The sequence below is a fragment of the Danio rerio genome, chromosome 23, assembly GCF_049306965.1.
Source record: "Danio rerio strain Tuebingen ecotype United States chromosome 23, GRCz12tu, whole genome shotgun sequence".
Lineage (NCBI taxonomy): Eukaryota > Metazoa > Chordata > Actinopteri > Cypriniformes > Danionidae > Danio > Danio rerio.
Window position 1 is genome coordinate 27022137 of NC_133198.1, and position 19190 is coordinate 27041326.

At 31.9% G+C, this 19190-nt stretch overlaps 1 protein-coding gene across 11 annotated transcripts in view; it reads left to right on the forward strand.

Moving 5' to 3' along the window:
* Nucleotides 1–19190, forward strand: part of ttll10 (tubulin tyrosine ligase-like family, member 10) — a 90284-nt gene that overhangs the window by 58200 nt on the left and 12894 nt on the right. For 3 of the 11 annotated variants that reach the window (XM_073938990.1, XM_001920247.9, XM_073938992.1), the window contains exons 2-10: nt 6617–6878; nt 8164–8263; nt 8499–8617; nt 8695–8815; nt 9811–9887; nt 10420–10615; nt 12331–12502; nt 12593–12733; nt 14845–14961. In XM_073938990.1, coding sequence (XP_073795091.1) covers nt 6617–6878; nt 8164–8263; nt 8499–8617; nt 8695–8815; nt 9811–9887; nt 10420–10615; nt 12331–12502; nt 12593–12733; nt 14845–14961 — 1305 coding nt within the window. Of the gene's footprint in view, nt 1–4071; nt 4255–6616; nt 6879–8163; nt 8264–8498; nt 8618–8694; nt 8816–9810; nt 9888–10419; nt 10616–12330; nt 12513–12592; nt 12734–14844; nt 14962–19190 lie in introns of those variants that run through there. The other 8 variants (XM_009296914.5, XM_073938991.1, XR_012398498.1 and 5 more) reach the window with 5 other exon arrangements.

A 19190-nucleotide genomic window follows, 5' to 3' on the forward strand; every position in this document is an offset into this window, starting at 1 on the left:
TGGTGAGCCAGGGGAGTTACATGGCTGTAAAACAAACCTGTTTTCTTTGTCCACCTACACAGCTCTCTGTACACAGCGTCTATCAGATTGCAGCCTACTGGCAAGGTGTGGCTGAAACCAGCAATGTACTAACAAACATAACTACAATATGTGACAACATGAAGCTACTGCATTAAGAGCTTAGAGCCTCAAGTAAAACACAATCCCATACACATTCTTGTGATCTACTTTAGACGATCAGTAATCATTTGTATAAATGCAAACATTATAATAAATAATTGAAATTAATGATATATTTAAATGTAATATTTCGGGTTTTGTGCAGTTAAATATAACTTATTTAGCTTTTTTATTTATAATCTATATTCTATATAGTCATTCTGGACATACAAAATATTAAATATATTTCATTTTGGTATATAAGGCAAAAATAAAAGGCATCTAAACAGTATAAATGTTATACAGTTTTAATTTTTCTCCATATATTTCTACATGAAAAATAGCTATAGTAAATATTATAGTGTTTTTCAACCAAATGATATATTTTAGTATTTTTATAACTAATGGCCGGCAGCTAGCTCTCTGCAACTCTCGCATGGTCGCCCACTAAGGAGGGCTGCGCCTGGTCGGTACCTGGATGGGAGACCACATGAGAAAGCTATGCTCTCTGAAGTGGCGCTCAACCTCGATCTGTGTTGGTCCTAATACCCCAGTACAAGGAAGAGGGCTTTATACTGCTCCAGGAACATCGTCTATCGGAGGAAATGTTAAAACCGAGGTCCTTTGAATAAAAGGGTTTAATCCTGGCCAAATCTGCTCTCTGGCCTTCGTGAACCTAGCTTCATCACTATGTCTCCTCTCACCAATCAGCTAGTGTGTGGTGTGCGGTCTGGCGCAATATGGCTGCCGTCGTGTCATCCAGGTGGATGCTGCACATTGGTGGTGGATGAGGAGATCCCCCCAACTTTGAGAGTTTAGAAAAGCGCTATATAAATTTAAGGAGTTATTATTATTATTATTAATGATATAGCAGATAGACTGTCATAATTACCGTAGTATACTTCAGCTCTTAGAATTTGCAGTTAATTGGTGTATTATAGTATAATATATATCCTAGTTGAAAAAAAAAATACAGTATTGGGTGATTTATCTATGTTACTGTAGTTGTTGTTTTACCAAGCAACTATAGAATTGCCACAACAGATTTGAGTACTTCACTGGTACTGGTTCAAAACATTATAGTATTACTATGAATTACTATAGTATTTTTCATTTGGGTCAGAATTTATTCTACATTAGAACTTTACATTGTTCTACATTCAATTCTTGCATTTTTTTCAACACATTTTTAAGCATAATAGTATTAATAACTAATTTCTAATAACTAATTAATTTTGTTATCACATTAATGACATTACCTATAATTCTCTAGTTATATTGCAAGATACTAGTGTAAGTACAATTTAAAGGCTTATCTCGGTTAATTAGGAAAGTTATTGAATAACAGTGGTCGGTTCTGTGTTTACAGAAAAACAAAAATTCACAGGAGGGCTCAAAATTCTGACTTCAGCTGTACAGTGTGTTTATCTATGAATGATGTTTGAAATGGATATAGTTTGGGTCAGTTCTTTTCCTCCATGAATGTTTAATCACACTGGATTCTAGCTAATGGTCAAGACCTAGCAGAAACTATTTGGAGGTGGGAGTTTCGGGGGGTGTCAGATGAGTGTCAGGAGTGGGATTACAGTTAACTGCCACTGGTGTCTGGGTGTGCCTTCTAAAGTCAGTTGTAATAAAGAGCAGTAATTTTCACACTTTCTGCAAAACACCCTGAAATTTAGGATATGTAAGAACAAACTAGCGGCTCTTTATATATAACACATGAAATATATCATTCCTGTAGATGCCCTTTTTTGTGTTCTTATCCTTATTATATAAACAGAGTTGAACATTACTAAATTTAAATTGTTGTTTGTTTAAATTCAACACATATAGCAGGGTATATGCAGGAATCCTTTGTATGCATTTTAAAGACCTTCTCAGAATATTCTATTTCTAAGACCTCATCACCACTTCAAGTTCTAATCAGTATCAAAACTTTAACTTAATAAGCAGTTGTTAATAAACTGTTGTAGTTAAATAACTCGATGGAGCTCAACCATGCAACAGAACTCAGATAAACTCAGAAGAAACAAAGTTTAAAAGAATAAAGGACGCAGTTGTTTTCAGCGACAAGCATTAGCCACTGTTTTAACTCGTCTTTTCTTCAGCCCGGAGTATGCAAACGTATATTTTTCCATTTTGCCGTCTGTTTCGCTGTTTTACATCACCTTCCTGTGTTTGTCGCAAATTACATGGCATCAGCCGCACAGCGAAGTTTGGCCGGATGTGCCCCAGCCCAAACCTGTTGTTAGTATTTGGAGGAAAATAAATATATTTATGCTTTTTTACGTGTTCTTTGGAAAAGTGTTCTTGCATTATGATGCTAACATAGTATCACTGATGTCTTAAAATTACAATAATATTGTTATTTAATAGAATAATAATAAAATTATTAGCCCCCCTGTTTATTTTTTCCCCAATTTCTGTTTAACGTAGAGAAGATTTTTTCAACACATTTTTGAACATAATTGTTTTAATAACTCATTTCTAATAACTTATTTATTTTATCTTTGCCATGATGACAGTAAATCATTTTTTACTAGATATTTTTCAATACACTTCTATACAGCTTAAAGTGACATTTAAAGGCTTAACTAGGGTAATTAGGTTAACTAGGTTAGGGTAATTAGGCAAGGTTTTGTATAAGGATGGTTTGTTCTGTAGACTATTGGGAAAAAAAAAAAAAAAAAAAAAAATATATATATATATATATATATATATATATATATATATATATATATATATATATATATATATATATATATACTGTATATATATATATTTATATAGCTTAAATGGGCTAATAATTTTATCCCTAAAATGAGTTTTTAAAAAATTTATTCTAGCTAAAATAAAACAAATAAGAATTTCTCCAGAAGAAAAAATATTATCAGACATACTGTGAAAATTTCCTTGCTCTGTTAAACATGATTTAGGAAATATTTAAAAAAGAAAAAAAAATCAAAGGGGGGCTATTAATTCTGACTTCATCTGTATATCGTACCACAAAAAAATAGATATCTTGACAGTAAAAAACTAAATATGTGATCAAATATTTTTGTTCTAAATATGCCTGAAACGATTATTTATTATATAAACTATTATTACAAAATGACTCTTTATAGGCTGTCTTCTGCAAATCCTATTAAAAATATATGAAGAAAAACTGTAAACAGGGCACATTCTAATGCATGTAAAAACGACTACATTTTAAAATATTTTACACTTATTGTTCGAATGCATGAAAATGTTCTCTTAAAACTGTTGATATGTTTGCAATGTAAAAATAAAGTTGTTATATTATTTAAAATAAAGCACCCGTGTTTTATTGAATTAAAATGTAAATATGACATACCGTGTGTCTGTTTAGGCCTTTTTAATGTCTATCTTTCTTATTAGGGAAATTGCATAGAGACATGTGTGTTTGGATTGATATTTATTGAAGGTTTAGCTTTGATGTTTTATCTTTGTGTTACTCATGACAACACAAACCTGAAAACAGACAGGCGTTATACAAGCTGAACAATTAAAGCCATTGACTAAAAGCTTTTTATGGAACATTGATCCATTTTGAAAGTAGTATATGTCATACAATAATATAAGAAAAGAAGAACCAGTAAGGATAAAGTGTGTTTTGTTTCCCTGTGGCTAATATTATTTTACACCTAATTAAACACAATAACTAAAGAGAGATCAAACAAACTGTGTCAGTGCACTTAACTCATTGTGGTTGAAAATACATTCTCACATTACAGTAATGCCAAAACAGTGATGTGTAGGACAATTAATAATGAATAGCGTTAGGCTGGAAATACTGGGAATCGTTTCCCAGAGTGATTCCTTTGTTCTGAGATTCTAACCGCCAGTCCAGTTGAAGCTGTTGCTAAGACACGCATTTCCTTGGTAACTAGTAGTTGTTTACCTTGGTCTCGCTTGTTTAGCACTAAGTTAGCATACATGCTCCTAAAGTCAGTTGAGTACATGGACTGAAAATACAATTATATCACAGCCAGTTAAAATGTTCCCAGTGGAGAGAGGAGCTTTTTGAAAAGAGAAACAGAAGAATAGACTTTTTTATGATCTCCAACCAGCGTAAGTTTAATCAAAACTAAAGTAACTACTTTAAAGTATAGCTGTTAAGCTAATAGATCACTGCTTGAATATTTAATGATTTTCTTTCTTTGCTTAATTACGTAACATGCTAAAAAGCCATGTGCTTTATTAATTTTTTAGCATAACATTGATATTAAAAAAAATCATAATAATACATTTTAAAAAATGTCAAGTGTATTTAAATGTTATTGTTTTCTTTGTCAACATTGGTTAATAATATGTATCATGCATTCTGTGTGTTTACATGATATGCTTTGAAGTAAAATGAACAACCATTTAAGAATTGTATTTTCATTAAATATATAATTGTGTCAAAATAAAGGAGACTAATCAGTTCATCAGTTCATGATGGCTTATGCTGTAAGTTATAGTAATTGCTATGTAATTTATGTAAAATAATGCATTTAAAAATCCTTAACAACTCACTTAATCTTCTTAAATCATAGTAGACTACACTGATACGAGAAACAAGTCTTCTTTACTTAAATATGCAAGAAAGTAAGTCAGTAAGTTGTACAAGTTTTTTTTATGTACGAACGTTCGTATAAGGTGGTCTGTACTTAAACTTACAAAATTAGACGCCCCTCAACTTCCTATAGTTATCTATGAAAGCCGCATTTTTTGGCCTATGTGTGAGGACTCGAGCTGTTTTTGCCTGGAAAAACAAATGTGATGGTAGGGTGTGCCTAAAGATGTGTATTCAAGATATCGAAAGACACTTTAAGTATCGTATGCAAGTATGCAAATATATAGTCTATAAATTTCAAACGTGGTATGAAAACTTTCAAATCGGTATAATTTTAATTACCTCGTCTGTCGATGCGATGCCGAATGCTTCTGCAAACATCATTGATCACATGAATTTGCGCTGCTGTCATCTTCTGTTTGGCTTATTTGTTTGAAAGTACAGCACATACATTTACATATTCGCCTAACGTCCTTCTCAAAACGCCTTTTGGATATTCATTATCGGTTTGTTTTCTATAAAAAAGTTAAATATATCTCGAATGGACGATGAATTACTTTCATTCTCTTGTGGGCCTAATGTACGTGGCTGCAGTTCACTTAACGTCCACCGGTATCGTGTTGGAGTTATTACCACATCTAATCAAGAAAACATCTAAAAGTGAAGTTCACAGAAAGAAAAGAAATGTTAAGATAGCATTTCCTACCGCACTGACACATTTTTCTTTAGAAATGAAGATGTATATACAGTAGATATAGATAGGCTATCTTAAGTTATTTGTCTTCTCAAATTAGTGTGATTGAATGCAAGACACTGCAGGCAGCCTGTCAATTAGTTTTATTTTTTTTTAAGCTTGTTTGTTTGTTTGTTTGATTGATTTGTTTGTTTTTGCTTTCATAAAGTGTTTTTTGTGATGTAAAGAAGACATAAAATACATATTTCACTGTTCAGTGTTTTTTTAAGTGTTTTGTTTTTGTTTTGTTGCATGCTATCAGGTTTTGATACTATTCTGAAGAAGGGATGTGTTCATATGAACAAAATTAATACAGTTATGTACATTATAATTTACAATTATGTATACATGGAACATTCTCCCAGAAATGTACATTATCTGTCCCTGAAATAAGAACATATTATGTACAAACCCTGTCTGTGACCTTGTCCTCAGTCCAATTGAACCTACAACTTAAATTTTTGTTATGCTAAAAACTGTTATTTAGAAAAAATATTCAGAAATAGCAAGTTAAAGTTGTTATCATTCATAATTAATTATCAATTAATCAATTAATTTAAAAACATGAAATCAGAAATAAATTCTACAAATAAATACTACAAAATATATGATAAAAATAAATTTACAACTGTCCATGTTTCTGTCAGTTTCACATTTGCAATAAATTTAACATAAAATGCGTGCAATGCACAATTAAGTCTATGTCTAGAAAGTGATTTGATGGAGAAGAAGCTGACAGTGATCAAGGATGCATTCTATCGTCGAATTGTATGATTTTATGCTTGAGTGTGTGTATGATTTTTTTTTTAGGATGAAAAGCTTAAGTCAGGACCTGTCACGTTTTATATAAGTGAAAATGAACGTTTCTTGTCAAATGTCCCACATAATAATTTCCCTGATGACATACAATATTTTATTGGGGGGAAATTAATGGTTGAACAGTTTTTTATTACACTGCAAAATCTTTGACTTTGACTAAACCCAATAATAATTTGCTTCTGTGTTTTCAAGGTTAATTTATTTTCAATGACCACAATAAATACCAAGTTAAAATGTAGCCATGCAAATCTAAAGTTTTTTTTTCGGGTCACTAGCACCACTGAGGTCAATCGGGCAGTTAAATCCATGTTGTTTTCCAATAGATTTGGACCGGTTGGAGGGGAGTGACCGTGATGTCATCTGAGAGCTGGGTTGAGCCCTGTCTGCACACAGGACACAGACGGGGCACACAGCAGACGATGGACGACCAGGGCCAGTCAGATGAGAAGAAGAAGAGCAGCCTATTTAGTGATGAGCTTCAGGTCATGGAGATACGACATGAACATGGAACTGAAATCCAGAGGGAGAAGAACAAGGAGACCCGGAGGAGGAGAAGGGTCAAACCTACAGATGGAACACTACCAGGTGTGTGAAAAAATATGATAGATGGGGAGACACTCTTTGATTGTGTACTGTTGTTTGCTTATTACTTTCATTATTTTAGATAGCAGTGGACTATCAGCGGTTAGCTGTGATTTACTTTTTCAGTGGGTAAATAGTGTGCACTAATAAAGGGATGCCGTTGGGAGGCTTTGGTTGATCTCAGCATGGCTGCCCCCATGAGGCCATAAACTTCACATCAGAGAAAAGACAGAAAACTTATAATAGCTTGAATTCAACACAAGTATAACCTAATGTTATTCTTCTTATTGTTAGAGGTATTACTTATTTATATTTGATCTATTATATTTCTAATTATATTTGATCTATTATAATACTTATTATAGAAGTAAATTATTAGGTTTGTAGTCTTATGTTTAAAATAAATAATAAATATGAAATTAAAAAAATACTGAAAGTTAATTCTACTCATATGAAAAGAGTTTTGAACTCAGTGTTGAAGGTAATCAGTTAATTAAATACCTCATTACTTCAACTTAAATGGAGTAAGTTCACAGTACTCAGATTGTTTGTTTGTTTTTTTACTTAAATGGTTTGTTGCAATTGGTTTCCTTATTTGAGTTGTCTTAACTTATTGGGTTTTACACTGATCAGTTGGTTTAAGTTCCCTTCCTTTAACGGGTTTTTATGTGCTCAAATTGCTTCTTTTACTCAAATGAATTACGTTCGCAGTACTCAGTCGGATTAGATTTTGAACATATAGTTTGTTGCAATCAGTTTCCTCAAACGGTTTGAGTTACCTTAACTTTTTGGGTTTTACAGTGTATTATTGCTTCTTCTATAACTATTACTATTATTGTATACAGATGAAATTTATAATAAATACATAAAAAATAAAAAATAATAAAATTAAAAGTTATGCAAATTTTATTTAATAATTTGCATAAAAATATCAGATACAAATCCTATACAGTATTGATATTTTTGAAAACTAAAATGCTACAGTAATTGTAAAATGACTAATCAGCAGTTACTGTACTGACTCGGTGCCAGGTAACAAACTACACAACATGATACCGGGTTAAGTCCAGTCAGGCGTGCTCTCATGGGTCAGCAGGATGAGGTGAGATTAACTTCGATTAACACTTGGTTGGATCAAATGTCTTTCATTTGTGCAACTCTGATCGACACAGCCATCGTTAGCACATTTCCTTCCAGTTTACATTGCATGTCTCTGCTTAATGTCCAGTCCAAAAACAGAAAGTGAAATGTACTTAATTCGAATGTCTTTGTCTTTGTAAATGTTCAGTGAGCATCTCAGTTGTTGAGAAGGACATAGACAGGCGTCCTGAAGAGCCACGGGGCCCTGGACCCTTCTTCTTTTTTGGTGGAAAAAATGGGGCCTCCATGTGAGTGAATCAAACCTTTTTACTTACATACTGACTGATTGGGAATAGGATTATTATCGTTGTTGTTGTTGTTTGTTGTTACTTATATTAAATTGTTACTCCTATTGAGCTCTGCTTACATTAATCAAACACTAAAATAAATAAAAGGAAATTAGTATTGTTCTTGAGAATTCATCAAATATTTCTGAAACCTTTGAAACGTGACAAAGATATGTTGGTCTGACCTGATATTTAGAGTTGTTTCATATTGTGAGAGTCGAGGCTGGCAGCGCATTTATGACAAGACCAGGACGGACTACAAGCTCAAGTGGTGTGAAACTAAATCACCTGCTACCTACTACCGCTTCAGAGCAGGTGAACCTTTGAATATGTCAACTAAACAGCAGTCATGAAAAAACCTTCTTCACTTTTGTCTGTTTATTTTTATACAGGTTACCAGTTGCTTTACCAGATACCAAACAATAAGGTCTTGACCACTAAGATAGGCCTTCTGAACAGCCTGCGGGAATACGACAGAGTCAGCAGTAAGATCAACTATGGACATGGAAACAGGTTAAACTAATATACCATTTATATATATATATATATATATATATATATATATATATATATATATATATATATATATATATATATATATATATACAGTATATATTCCCCAAAGAATATTCTAACTACAAAGTATTTAATTATAGTCAGGGCAAATTTAGTGATTTGGAGTCCCTAAGCAATTCCAGCGATGGGGCCCAAAAGTTTGTACTTTAATTTAAAATCCTTACTTGATCCATTTAGCTGTTTTTTTCTTTTCTTATATTGCTCAATTTCCTTGTCTATATTTTGTCTTAATGCATAATGATAATAATAACATGTAAAGCATCTTATAAAACTTTTTAAATGATTTGTTTTCTTGAAATGACTTCACGACTAAAATAATATCTAAACTATTTTTTAAATAGTTTTAAGTACATTTTAATTAAATATTTAAAAAAATTTATTAAGTTTTTAAAACTAAATCTTTACCTAAATTGACTGCTGGACTGTTGAAAGGTTGGGAGACACATTTGCACGGAATTAATAAAAATTTAACTTTTTTATTTTTTAGTCGTCATACAAAATATGATAGAAAATGCTATATGTTATATATCATTAATTTATACTTCAAGGTATTTATTTGATTTTTCAGATTTCCTGGGGCCCTAATCAGCCGCTTTCCTTCTTTATTGCTTATTGGTTATCCGCCCCTGATTAATGATAATATAATAACAATAATTTAGAATTTCTAGAAATTTACAGCCTTAAATGTTTAGTTGAATTTAATAAAATTTTAAATTAACTTATATTAATCAAACTGGCTAAAAATATTAAGTTAAACTTTATATAACTTAAAACATTTAGCTGAAACCTCATTAACCTGATTAAGTTAAAGCAACTTAAAAATGTTTCTTGACTTTTTGACATTACATTTTTTACAGCAAAGTAACCAACTTTAATAGCATTGTTATATATATTTTTTTGTTTTTTTTACTGTATTTGTTTACATATTGCAGGAGAATGAAGCTTGAAGATTTTTGCCCGATTACTTTCCGTATGGATATGAAAGATGAGAGAGAGGCATTTTTTAATGGTATAGTGTGTCTAATATATTATTTGCATATATATAGCTATAACAGGATAGAGTAAATAAAGATGCCATGTTTATATTGTACAAGACATTGGGGCCTGGAACATATTTTAATGTTTTGATAAAAATATTTAATGTTTTAAAGTAGAATTTATTTATCTTATGTCATGTATCATGGATTTTCAGCATCCAGCCTTTGGCTTTTTGTCATTATCTATTCTGATATGCTGATGTAGTGGTTAATAACATATTTTATGATCAATTTTGAAAACAGATTGTTGTTTTATGGTGTCGCATAATATTGTTCTATATTTTTCCATACTTTTCCCTCAAAAATTAATCTATGTTATATTATATATGTGACATTATGAATGGTTTTAATAAATGTTGTAAATGTGTCAATTAATCAATCAGTTAGGTACTGCTCCCAAACTATAGTGTAGTGTAGTGTAGTGTATATACAATTTCCCATGACTAGAAATAAACCTAGTACCAAACCATTAACTAATGATTGTTAAATTGATGTTGTCTTTAGAATCAAGCAGTGATAAATACAGCATGTGGATCTGCAAGCCAACCGGTCTAAACCAGGGCCGTGGTATTTTTCTTCTGCGACCAGAAGACATCACAGCTTACAGAGAAAAACTGCAGTACACAACAGAGCAGCAGTCCAACAGGAAGCCCAACAGAAAGTCACCCTACAATGCGCCACAAGCTCGGATTGTTCAGCGGTGAGTGAAGCTCTAATTAAATGTGATCATACTGTGAGTTGCAGTTTCATGGTCCTTTAATTCTTCTGAATTCATGACTAACACCACAGACATCAGCTAAAAAGAGCTTGATGTCTTTATTCAAATCTTTTCGATCTGAAATCTGCCAACATTACAAAATACTGAGGAAAGGCTGGAATACACATAACTTGTACCCTGTTTTTAGTAGCTGAAAGTCAAAGTCAGGCTGCAGAGTCTACGATGGGCTAAGACTAAGTTTTTTTAATCCATCCAGTCTAAGAATGTCTAACACATTTGATATTTTGTTCTTTCGTTTGCTCACTCACTAACTCATTCATTCATTCATTCATTCATTCATTCATTCAACAGTCATCACTCTAGCAATGACATATTTGTTTCTGTTTGATTATTGTTAGATTATTAGTAGACTTATGAAAGAAAGGGTTAATACCGTAAGCTGAAATGTACACACTCAGAAAAAATGGTACAATGTTGTTCAAAAGAAGGTACAAACCCTTGTCACTGGGGCAGTACCTTTTTATGTAACAGATTTGTACCTTAAGACAAAGAAACAAATTTGTACCATTACAGTTTAAGGTACCACTACAGTTACAAGACACTTTGTACCTTAACAGTGTCAAAATGCTTACCGAACATTTATTTAATTTGCCTTAAATGTTTAGTTTACAATACCTATAGTTTTGTTTTACCCATTGTTTTGTATTATATAATTTAATAATTAATGTTTATGAGATTCCTTAAACATATGCTTCAAAAAGATGATTCATGTTTTAATATGGAAATGATTCATGAAATCACTTCCAGTAATATTTATTTTCATAATTATTCTAATAAAGAAGGAGTTGTCCAACACTTTTGTACCTTTTATATGAGAACAGTAGTGTACCTTCGTTTCACTTGTACCATAAAATATGCAGAACAGTATCATAAGAGGTCTTTTCTGTACCATATAAGATACAACTTTTACAGTTACTTCTACAAATCTGTTCCTTAAGGAACATTATTTGTACTACCGTGTACCTTTTTTTCTGAGAGTGTAGAATGACTGTTGGGAGACAAAACTAGAATGTTAAAATAATAAAATAAACTAAGATATTTTAGCTAATAACTAGGTTCACATAGATTCCGCACGCACACAGAAATCACTTTTTTTTTTTTTTTTTGCCTATAATTGAGTTTGCTTATTTATGTAAATGTGTGTAAAAATTAATTTATTCACTTTTAATATTAATGTCAGTAATATTATTGAAAAAATGAAAATGTTTGTATGATTTATTTACAATATAGTTTGCAAAGTAATAATTTCTGTCAATTAGTAGAAATAGTAGTAGAGAAACTTTCATAAACCTTAAATGCAAAAAAAAAAAAAAAGTATGTGGTAAGTTTTTAGTTACTATATTTTAAAGTCATTCCGCATAAATCTGCAGATATGTTTTCCAAAATTATATGCTGAAATAGCAAAAAACATTCACAGATTCTGTCTGGCTCTACTAATAACTTACTAATCATTTAATGACTGCTAGCTGACATGTAGTGAAAAAGTTACTGACAACAGAAATAATACCGTTATAATAATCATAATTTAAATTCTATAGTTTTAATTTGATTTATATTTATGTTAAAACATAATTGGACTGCATTTAAAATATAACACAGACATTTCATCAATATAATTTTTTTATGTTTGTTTTAAGGTACATCCAAAACCCTTTGCTACTAAAAGGCCGGAAATTTGATGTGAGGTCATATTTTCTGATTGCCTGCACCCAGCCGTACATGGTATTTTTTCGACATGGTTATATCCGACTGACATGTAACCCTTATGACCCAAACTCTGACAACATCACAGCACACTTGACCAATCAAGTACGATCTTGTAGGTTTTGAAGCTTAAATAATATTAATAATCATAGTGCTTGTATTCTTGCTGTTACTAAAGTTTCTCCTTTGTTTCAGTACATGCAGAAGAAAAATCCTCTCTACAGCTTTCTAAAAGAGGAGACCGTTTGGTCCATGGAGCACTTCAATGCCTACATCAATGAGACATACATGCTGCCAAAAGGTCTCCCCAAAGATTGGGCATTGGGCCCTTTTACAGTGAGTTGCATATTATCTCACCCATTAAAGATTAAATGAATGTTTTTATAGATTTATTTATTAAGCGATTAGTGTCAGTGGACAATGCCAGTTGGTTTAGCAATCATGCTTTATATATGATACTTTATATGAAACTTATTTGTCTTTGATCAACACCTTATTTTGATAAATGTTTGGTGTATTAATGTATTTCAGCTGATTGTTAATTCTTTAGTATTTTTAATCAAGTGCGAGTACCCTGTGCTGGTGATATTTTTGCTTAATTTACCTTTAATCTTAAGACCTTTCATTTTATGATACACTGAAAAAAATAATGTCTGCAAAATTGTTGCAAACAATGTAAATGTGTTGAATTTAAACAAACAAATAAAATTTAGAAATGTTCAACTTAGTTTGTTTGTTTAAATTCAGCCCAAATAAATTGTTTGCAACCACTTTACTTAAAACATTTAGTAAATCCAAGGAGTCATCTTTGAAACTTTTTTCAATGTGTTACTATAATCAAAAACTAGACTTACCTGTAAAACTATTACCTTATAATATTTGAATTTGTTTCTTGCTTCTTTTTTTGTGGTGGGACTTGTAAAATTAAATTAGTTTATTATTCACTTATTGTTCATTATTCATTTGCCCCTTCTTTTTTTTTCTTTTTTTATGACGGGCCAATAGAATTAAATTTGGCAGGGCATGTAGAAAAAAATTATGGCTTTTTCCATATGTTCAGATCCTCAATTCATTCATTCATTTTCTTTTTGGCTTAGACCTTTTATTAATTTGGGGTCTAACTGCCAACTTATCCAGCATGTTTTTACACAGTAGATGTGCTTCCAGCCGCAACCCATCTCTGGGAAACATCCACACACACACTCATACAGTACGGATAATTTAGCCTACCAAATTCACCTATACCGCATGTCTTTGGACTGTGGGGGAAACCGGAGCACCCGGAGGTTTCACACAGAAACGCCAACTGACCCAGCCGAGGCTCGAACCAGTGACCTTCTTGCTGTGAGGCGACAGCACTACCTTCTGCGCCACTGCGTCACCGATCCTCAATTGTATAAAATGTAATATAATTTAATTATTATGGTAATTGAAAAATTTCATATACACTGATTACTTATGACCCTAATTAATATCCTTTATTGTTTTTTTCTAAATTATAAATGAAGATATGTTAATTATTTATCAGATATAATATTTTCCTGACCCTGATCCATAAGCTGACAACTACAGTGCTCATGTATAAGTACACCCCTGACAAATCTATATTTTAAATTCATATTTTTAATACGAAGCTATACAATATTATATTTGTGCATAGTCAGTACTGAAGCCAAGTTCAACCAAATTTATGTTTTTGAAAAATAATAAATGCAAATTTTAAAAAGAGGAAAGATCAACAGATACAAAACAAAAAGGCAAAAATTATTTGAAATTGTGCAGGTTTTTTGCTAAAATTTTCTTGGATTTAATTATATTATCTTTTAATTTCTTAATGACTAAAATGTTATTTTATTAAATATATCTGTTCAATAAATCTTTTTTGTTTAAATGCACCAAAATACCTTGCCTATTTTTACTTAGAAATGGATAAAAATATTCATTTTCATATGGTGTACTCAATTATGTTGAGCACTGTATGCCAAAAATATAATAATACACACAGTATATATTTGCCTTAAGTGTTCATATTGTGTGGTTACTGTTTTATAAAAGCAGAACCATTGACACAAAACATTCATAAAATAAAAGCCTCTCTTATAACTCGCATAAACTCCCATCGAATAAAATGAACTGAAAGTGTTAATCTGACAATGAATTTCACATAAGTGTCTGTATTTTTTAAAGTAATGGCCTCATGTAGATTTATTCAAATTACTTGAAAGCATGCAGATGTACTGTTGTCATGGCAACAGCGGTTTTTGGGACCATATGAAATATTAAAAGGGGAGCTCATCAAATATACTGAGAAAGATGAAACTGAATCATCAAATAAAAACATATTAAATTTGAACAGTATTTCATCTTGAAACTCGTTTTATACAGGTGAATATGAACTCTGTTATCTGTTTTCAGTAGTTTTAACCAAACGTTTTGTATTTCTGCAGAAAAGGATGCAACATATTATCATGCACTGCTTTCAAGCTGTCAAAGCCAAGCTGGACTGCAAACTTGGTTACTTTGACCTAATTGGCTGCGACTTCTTGATTGACGAGGATTTCAAGGTGAGACAAAAAAAAAAAAAACAATGTTTGTATGTTCTCTGTGTGTGTGCGTGTGTGTGAAGCCTGACAGGATTAATTTCATCTGACCCAGGAGATTAGTTTTCGAATTATCCACTGAATGTGGTAAGACGCATTATAAACATAAAGTCTGTATTTATCTCTTCTGTAATCTCCTTAGTATCTTCGAGACAATTACGGTACAGTTTTCTAATGCTGGCACGATTCTTCTCTTTAAACGTGATGTTCAGAGGCTGGTCGTTCCCCTACGGAGCATCCTAAATTCAATCCGCGCCTAGCAGTTGCCTGGCAGCCTTGTGTTCTGCCAGCGTAAACATGCGTTCCCTCGACCAGACACATCTTGGTTTCCAGGTTACCAGATCATTACAGATTCACACATAACAACTAACAACATTTAAATCGGAAGATATTACACGCCATGTGAATAATGATCATCACGTAAAGTGATAAAGGCGTATTAAAATCTTGCATTAGAGATAGTTTATGTGCGCTGAGATGTGTACTTTGCACACTTAATGTCAGTATGTAATCTTGTTTAAAATGTCATCACTGCACCCTGTGTGTATTTGTAGTGGTTTAGGTGATATAATTATACATAATTACTGTAAAATGAATCGACCAGGTTGAGTAGAGTAAGACTGCCATCTGCTGTTAAAAGTGTGCTGGAGAATGTAAATTGAAAAATGTTAAGAGAGTTGGGGATTTTTGTTTCTACTTCAGGGAGGTAAGGGTGTATGTAAAAATGTCAATATCTTATGCATGGGTGTATTTGTGGGAATAGCTCAAAAAAAATTAAAAATTGAACTTTTTATTGTATTGCAAAAATCAGAATATCAATTAAAGATCATTAGGACATGTTGCAAATTTCCTTCTGTTAAACATTTTAAAATGTAATTTTTGATTAGTGAGATACTTGTCAAAGAATTTAATAACCTTAAATGCAATTTTCTCAGTATTTAATTTTTTTTAACCCTCAGGTGTCAAGTTGTGTATTTTTTGGATTGCTGTTGCATTACTATTTCTGCAACCCAACTCTGGGAAATTAAAATGCTGTATTTGTAGTATTGCATATATCATATAAAATATGAAATATCCCAATCATTTACCATATATCAACCACAAATCAATGGAAAGCTCATTTATTCACTTTCAGGTGATGAATAAATCTCAATTTCCAAAAAAAAAAAAAAAAAAACAAACATTGACCCTTATAGGTGGTTTTGTGGTGACATTTAGCTCTTTGTTATCTTATTTTTATGCAGTTCTTTCATGCAATGTAATATAGACTATTTATTGAATTACTAAATGCCACTGCATGACATGTACCTGTTTTGGATGCATACTGATGTTATCAGTTGTCAAGTTTCACAGTTCAAAGCATGACATAATAAAATAAACCAAAGTTAATGATGAACTTCACTTCAGTGCATAGAACTTGATACTTTTATAAATTCATATAATATTAAAAAAAAATAATAATTAAATTTAAACAAAATTAATTGTTTAATAATTTCAATCAGTGTTTACCTATGGAATGTAATATTAGGGGGGAACATATGTTCCACTATATTGAGTGTCATTAACTATATCTATATGTTAAGTTAAGTTTGGGGTCAGTTTCTTTCATTTTTTTCATGTTTTTTTTTAAGAAAATTATTTTGTTCATCAACATTTTATTAAATGTAAAATGTAATAAAAAATTTGTTTAATACTTATTTATTAAATATTTATTTATTACTTATTGTATATAGTTTCAAATAAAATGATTACTCCAGTCATTATTGCTTTTACTATTACTACTAATAATAATATTAATAATAATAACAACAACAACAACAACAATAATTTATGTTAGACTTAATATTTATTATTTTAATTATAGAGAATTACCTTTGAAATTACTGGAATAAATTATTTAATTAAATTATAAACTACTTTTGAACAGTTATTTTATAGTGCAAAAGCATTTCACAATTTTACAATCTGTACTGTATTTTTTGATGAAATAAATGCCGCTTTGTTTTAGTAGGATAAGCTTATTTTTAAATTTTGACCGCTAGTGTACATCAAAAAGGAAATTCAATGAATATACTTACTGTGTTCATATTGTATTACAAATCACTTATGGTGCTATTGAGATGAGAAATGGACTCAAGTTATTGGCAGTTATGGTGTAATGGGGTAGGTTTGATGGGTTAAGGTGTAAATGAATTGTCAACTGTGTGATGACAGGAATAAATTACAAATATAGTTAGATGCACACAATAAGTTCAGTGTAGCGTACCAAATGATTAAATTTAAGGTCACATCAGATACCCTTTTTCCACAGGCTAATATGATTTTTTTTAGGGTCTTAATGAAAATTATATGACTTACTTTGGTTAAATTTCTCGATGGTAAACACCTCTGTCCACTCCTCTGTTATTCATTTCGCTTCATATTTCTTTAAATGTTTATAAACTGCTGCTCCCCGGCCCATCTCTGAGGCTGCTGGGTCAGGAATATTAATCCAATTTTGAGGAGCTTAACCAGTGCAGCACAACCAAACCTCATGTTTCTGCTGATTTTACTGAATCATCTCATATGAATTTATCATTACTTGATATTGCAGCCTGCCATTATCACAGTAAAATGTATTCAAACAAACATCTATACACTTGAAAAATGATACTGGTTTATTTAACAAATGCTCAGATGCACACTGCACAGACTAGTGAAAACCAATAACAGCACACTGACAAACACAGCTCTGCACCTGATGTTCTGATTCTAAACACAACTGTAACCAAAAAAAAAATATATATATATATAAAAAATTAATTACATATTTCAAATTGTAGATAAAGTTTTGAATGCAAAGAGTCCAGCTTCGTATTGAATCAAAAGTAAAAAAATAATATATCACCTTTAAATGTTAGTACATAGCTGTTAAGGCCACTTAATATAGACCTTTTTCATGGCTGCTGCATGGAGGGCGCCATAGCGACCAGCGTCTTCCGGTAGAATGCTAAAAACTTCCGTTTACAGCGTGTACAACTGGTAATTTGCGCTCCGAAAATGGGTTTCAATAACGTTTTTAATGGATAACAGAGTGTTTTTGTGACACACAACTTAGAAATGTGTCTGTTAAAGCCGTTATAATCTGTCACATGTGGTTCAAGCACGTCAGAAATACGAGAAAAACGTTCTCCTAGTTCACGTGTGTTACGACTTTTAAGTTTTGGTATCTAGGGTTTAAAAGGTAACATTTAAGGTGATAATATTTTGTGGTCAGTTGGTGGCAAAATATCAACACGACAACCAAAATACTGCAAAAATAAGTGAATTTATTTACAATAGTGAAAGGAAGTCAAAAAGTAATAAAGTATTATTTACAAGATCTCACAACATAAATCAATCAATATAGATTAAAGATAATGGGGGAAACGAGAGTTAAGTGGCGCCAAATAAATGAAAGAAATATAACAAAAACCCCAATTCTAACTAATAATTTCCTTCTAAACTGTCTAATACAAAATAAACAAACAAAACATCTTCAGCGTTTTCACGCTATAACTAATCTACTCTTCTAACCAAATATACGGAGAACACTTACAGCGGGTGGCGCTCACTTCTAAACTAGTGTGTTTAGTCAGGCTGAAGACAGACGTTAGGGGATTGCCACATATACACATCCAAGACGGTAACAGCGATCAACACAAGAACAAGACCAAAATCAAAACTAAGTTCACGTCAACATCACAGCACATAACAACAAGTCAAAAACACACACAAAGGCAAGCAAAGACCGCAAGCAAGGCAGAGCAAAAGCAGAACGACCTTCCCCGCTCGCATCCCTTTTAAACTTTGAGCTCCTGTGCTGATTGGTTGTGAAGGTGATGACGTCACAAGGTGTAATTGAGATTGACATCTTCACGGACGAATGGGATACTGGAATGGGCGAACCTGAGAACTGACAGAGAGAGGAGGAGGGAGCAAGCGAGCGAGCGAGAGAGGGAGAGAAAGAGAGCGCACACACACAAGCAAAACAAACAGGCATATACATATGACTGTAACACCCTGACCCTCAAGAACAAACCTGTTTGTTAAAATAAACCAGAGAGAGAGAAAAAAAAAAAATTAAACTCTAGACAGGGCATCCGCCATAACATTATCAATGCCTTTTTTATGACGAATATCCAAATTATAATTCTGGACTAACAGAGACCATC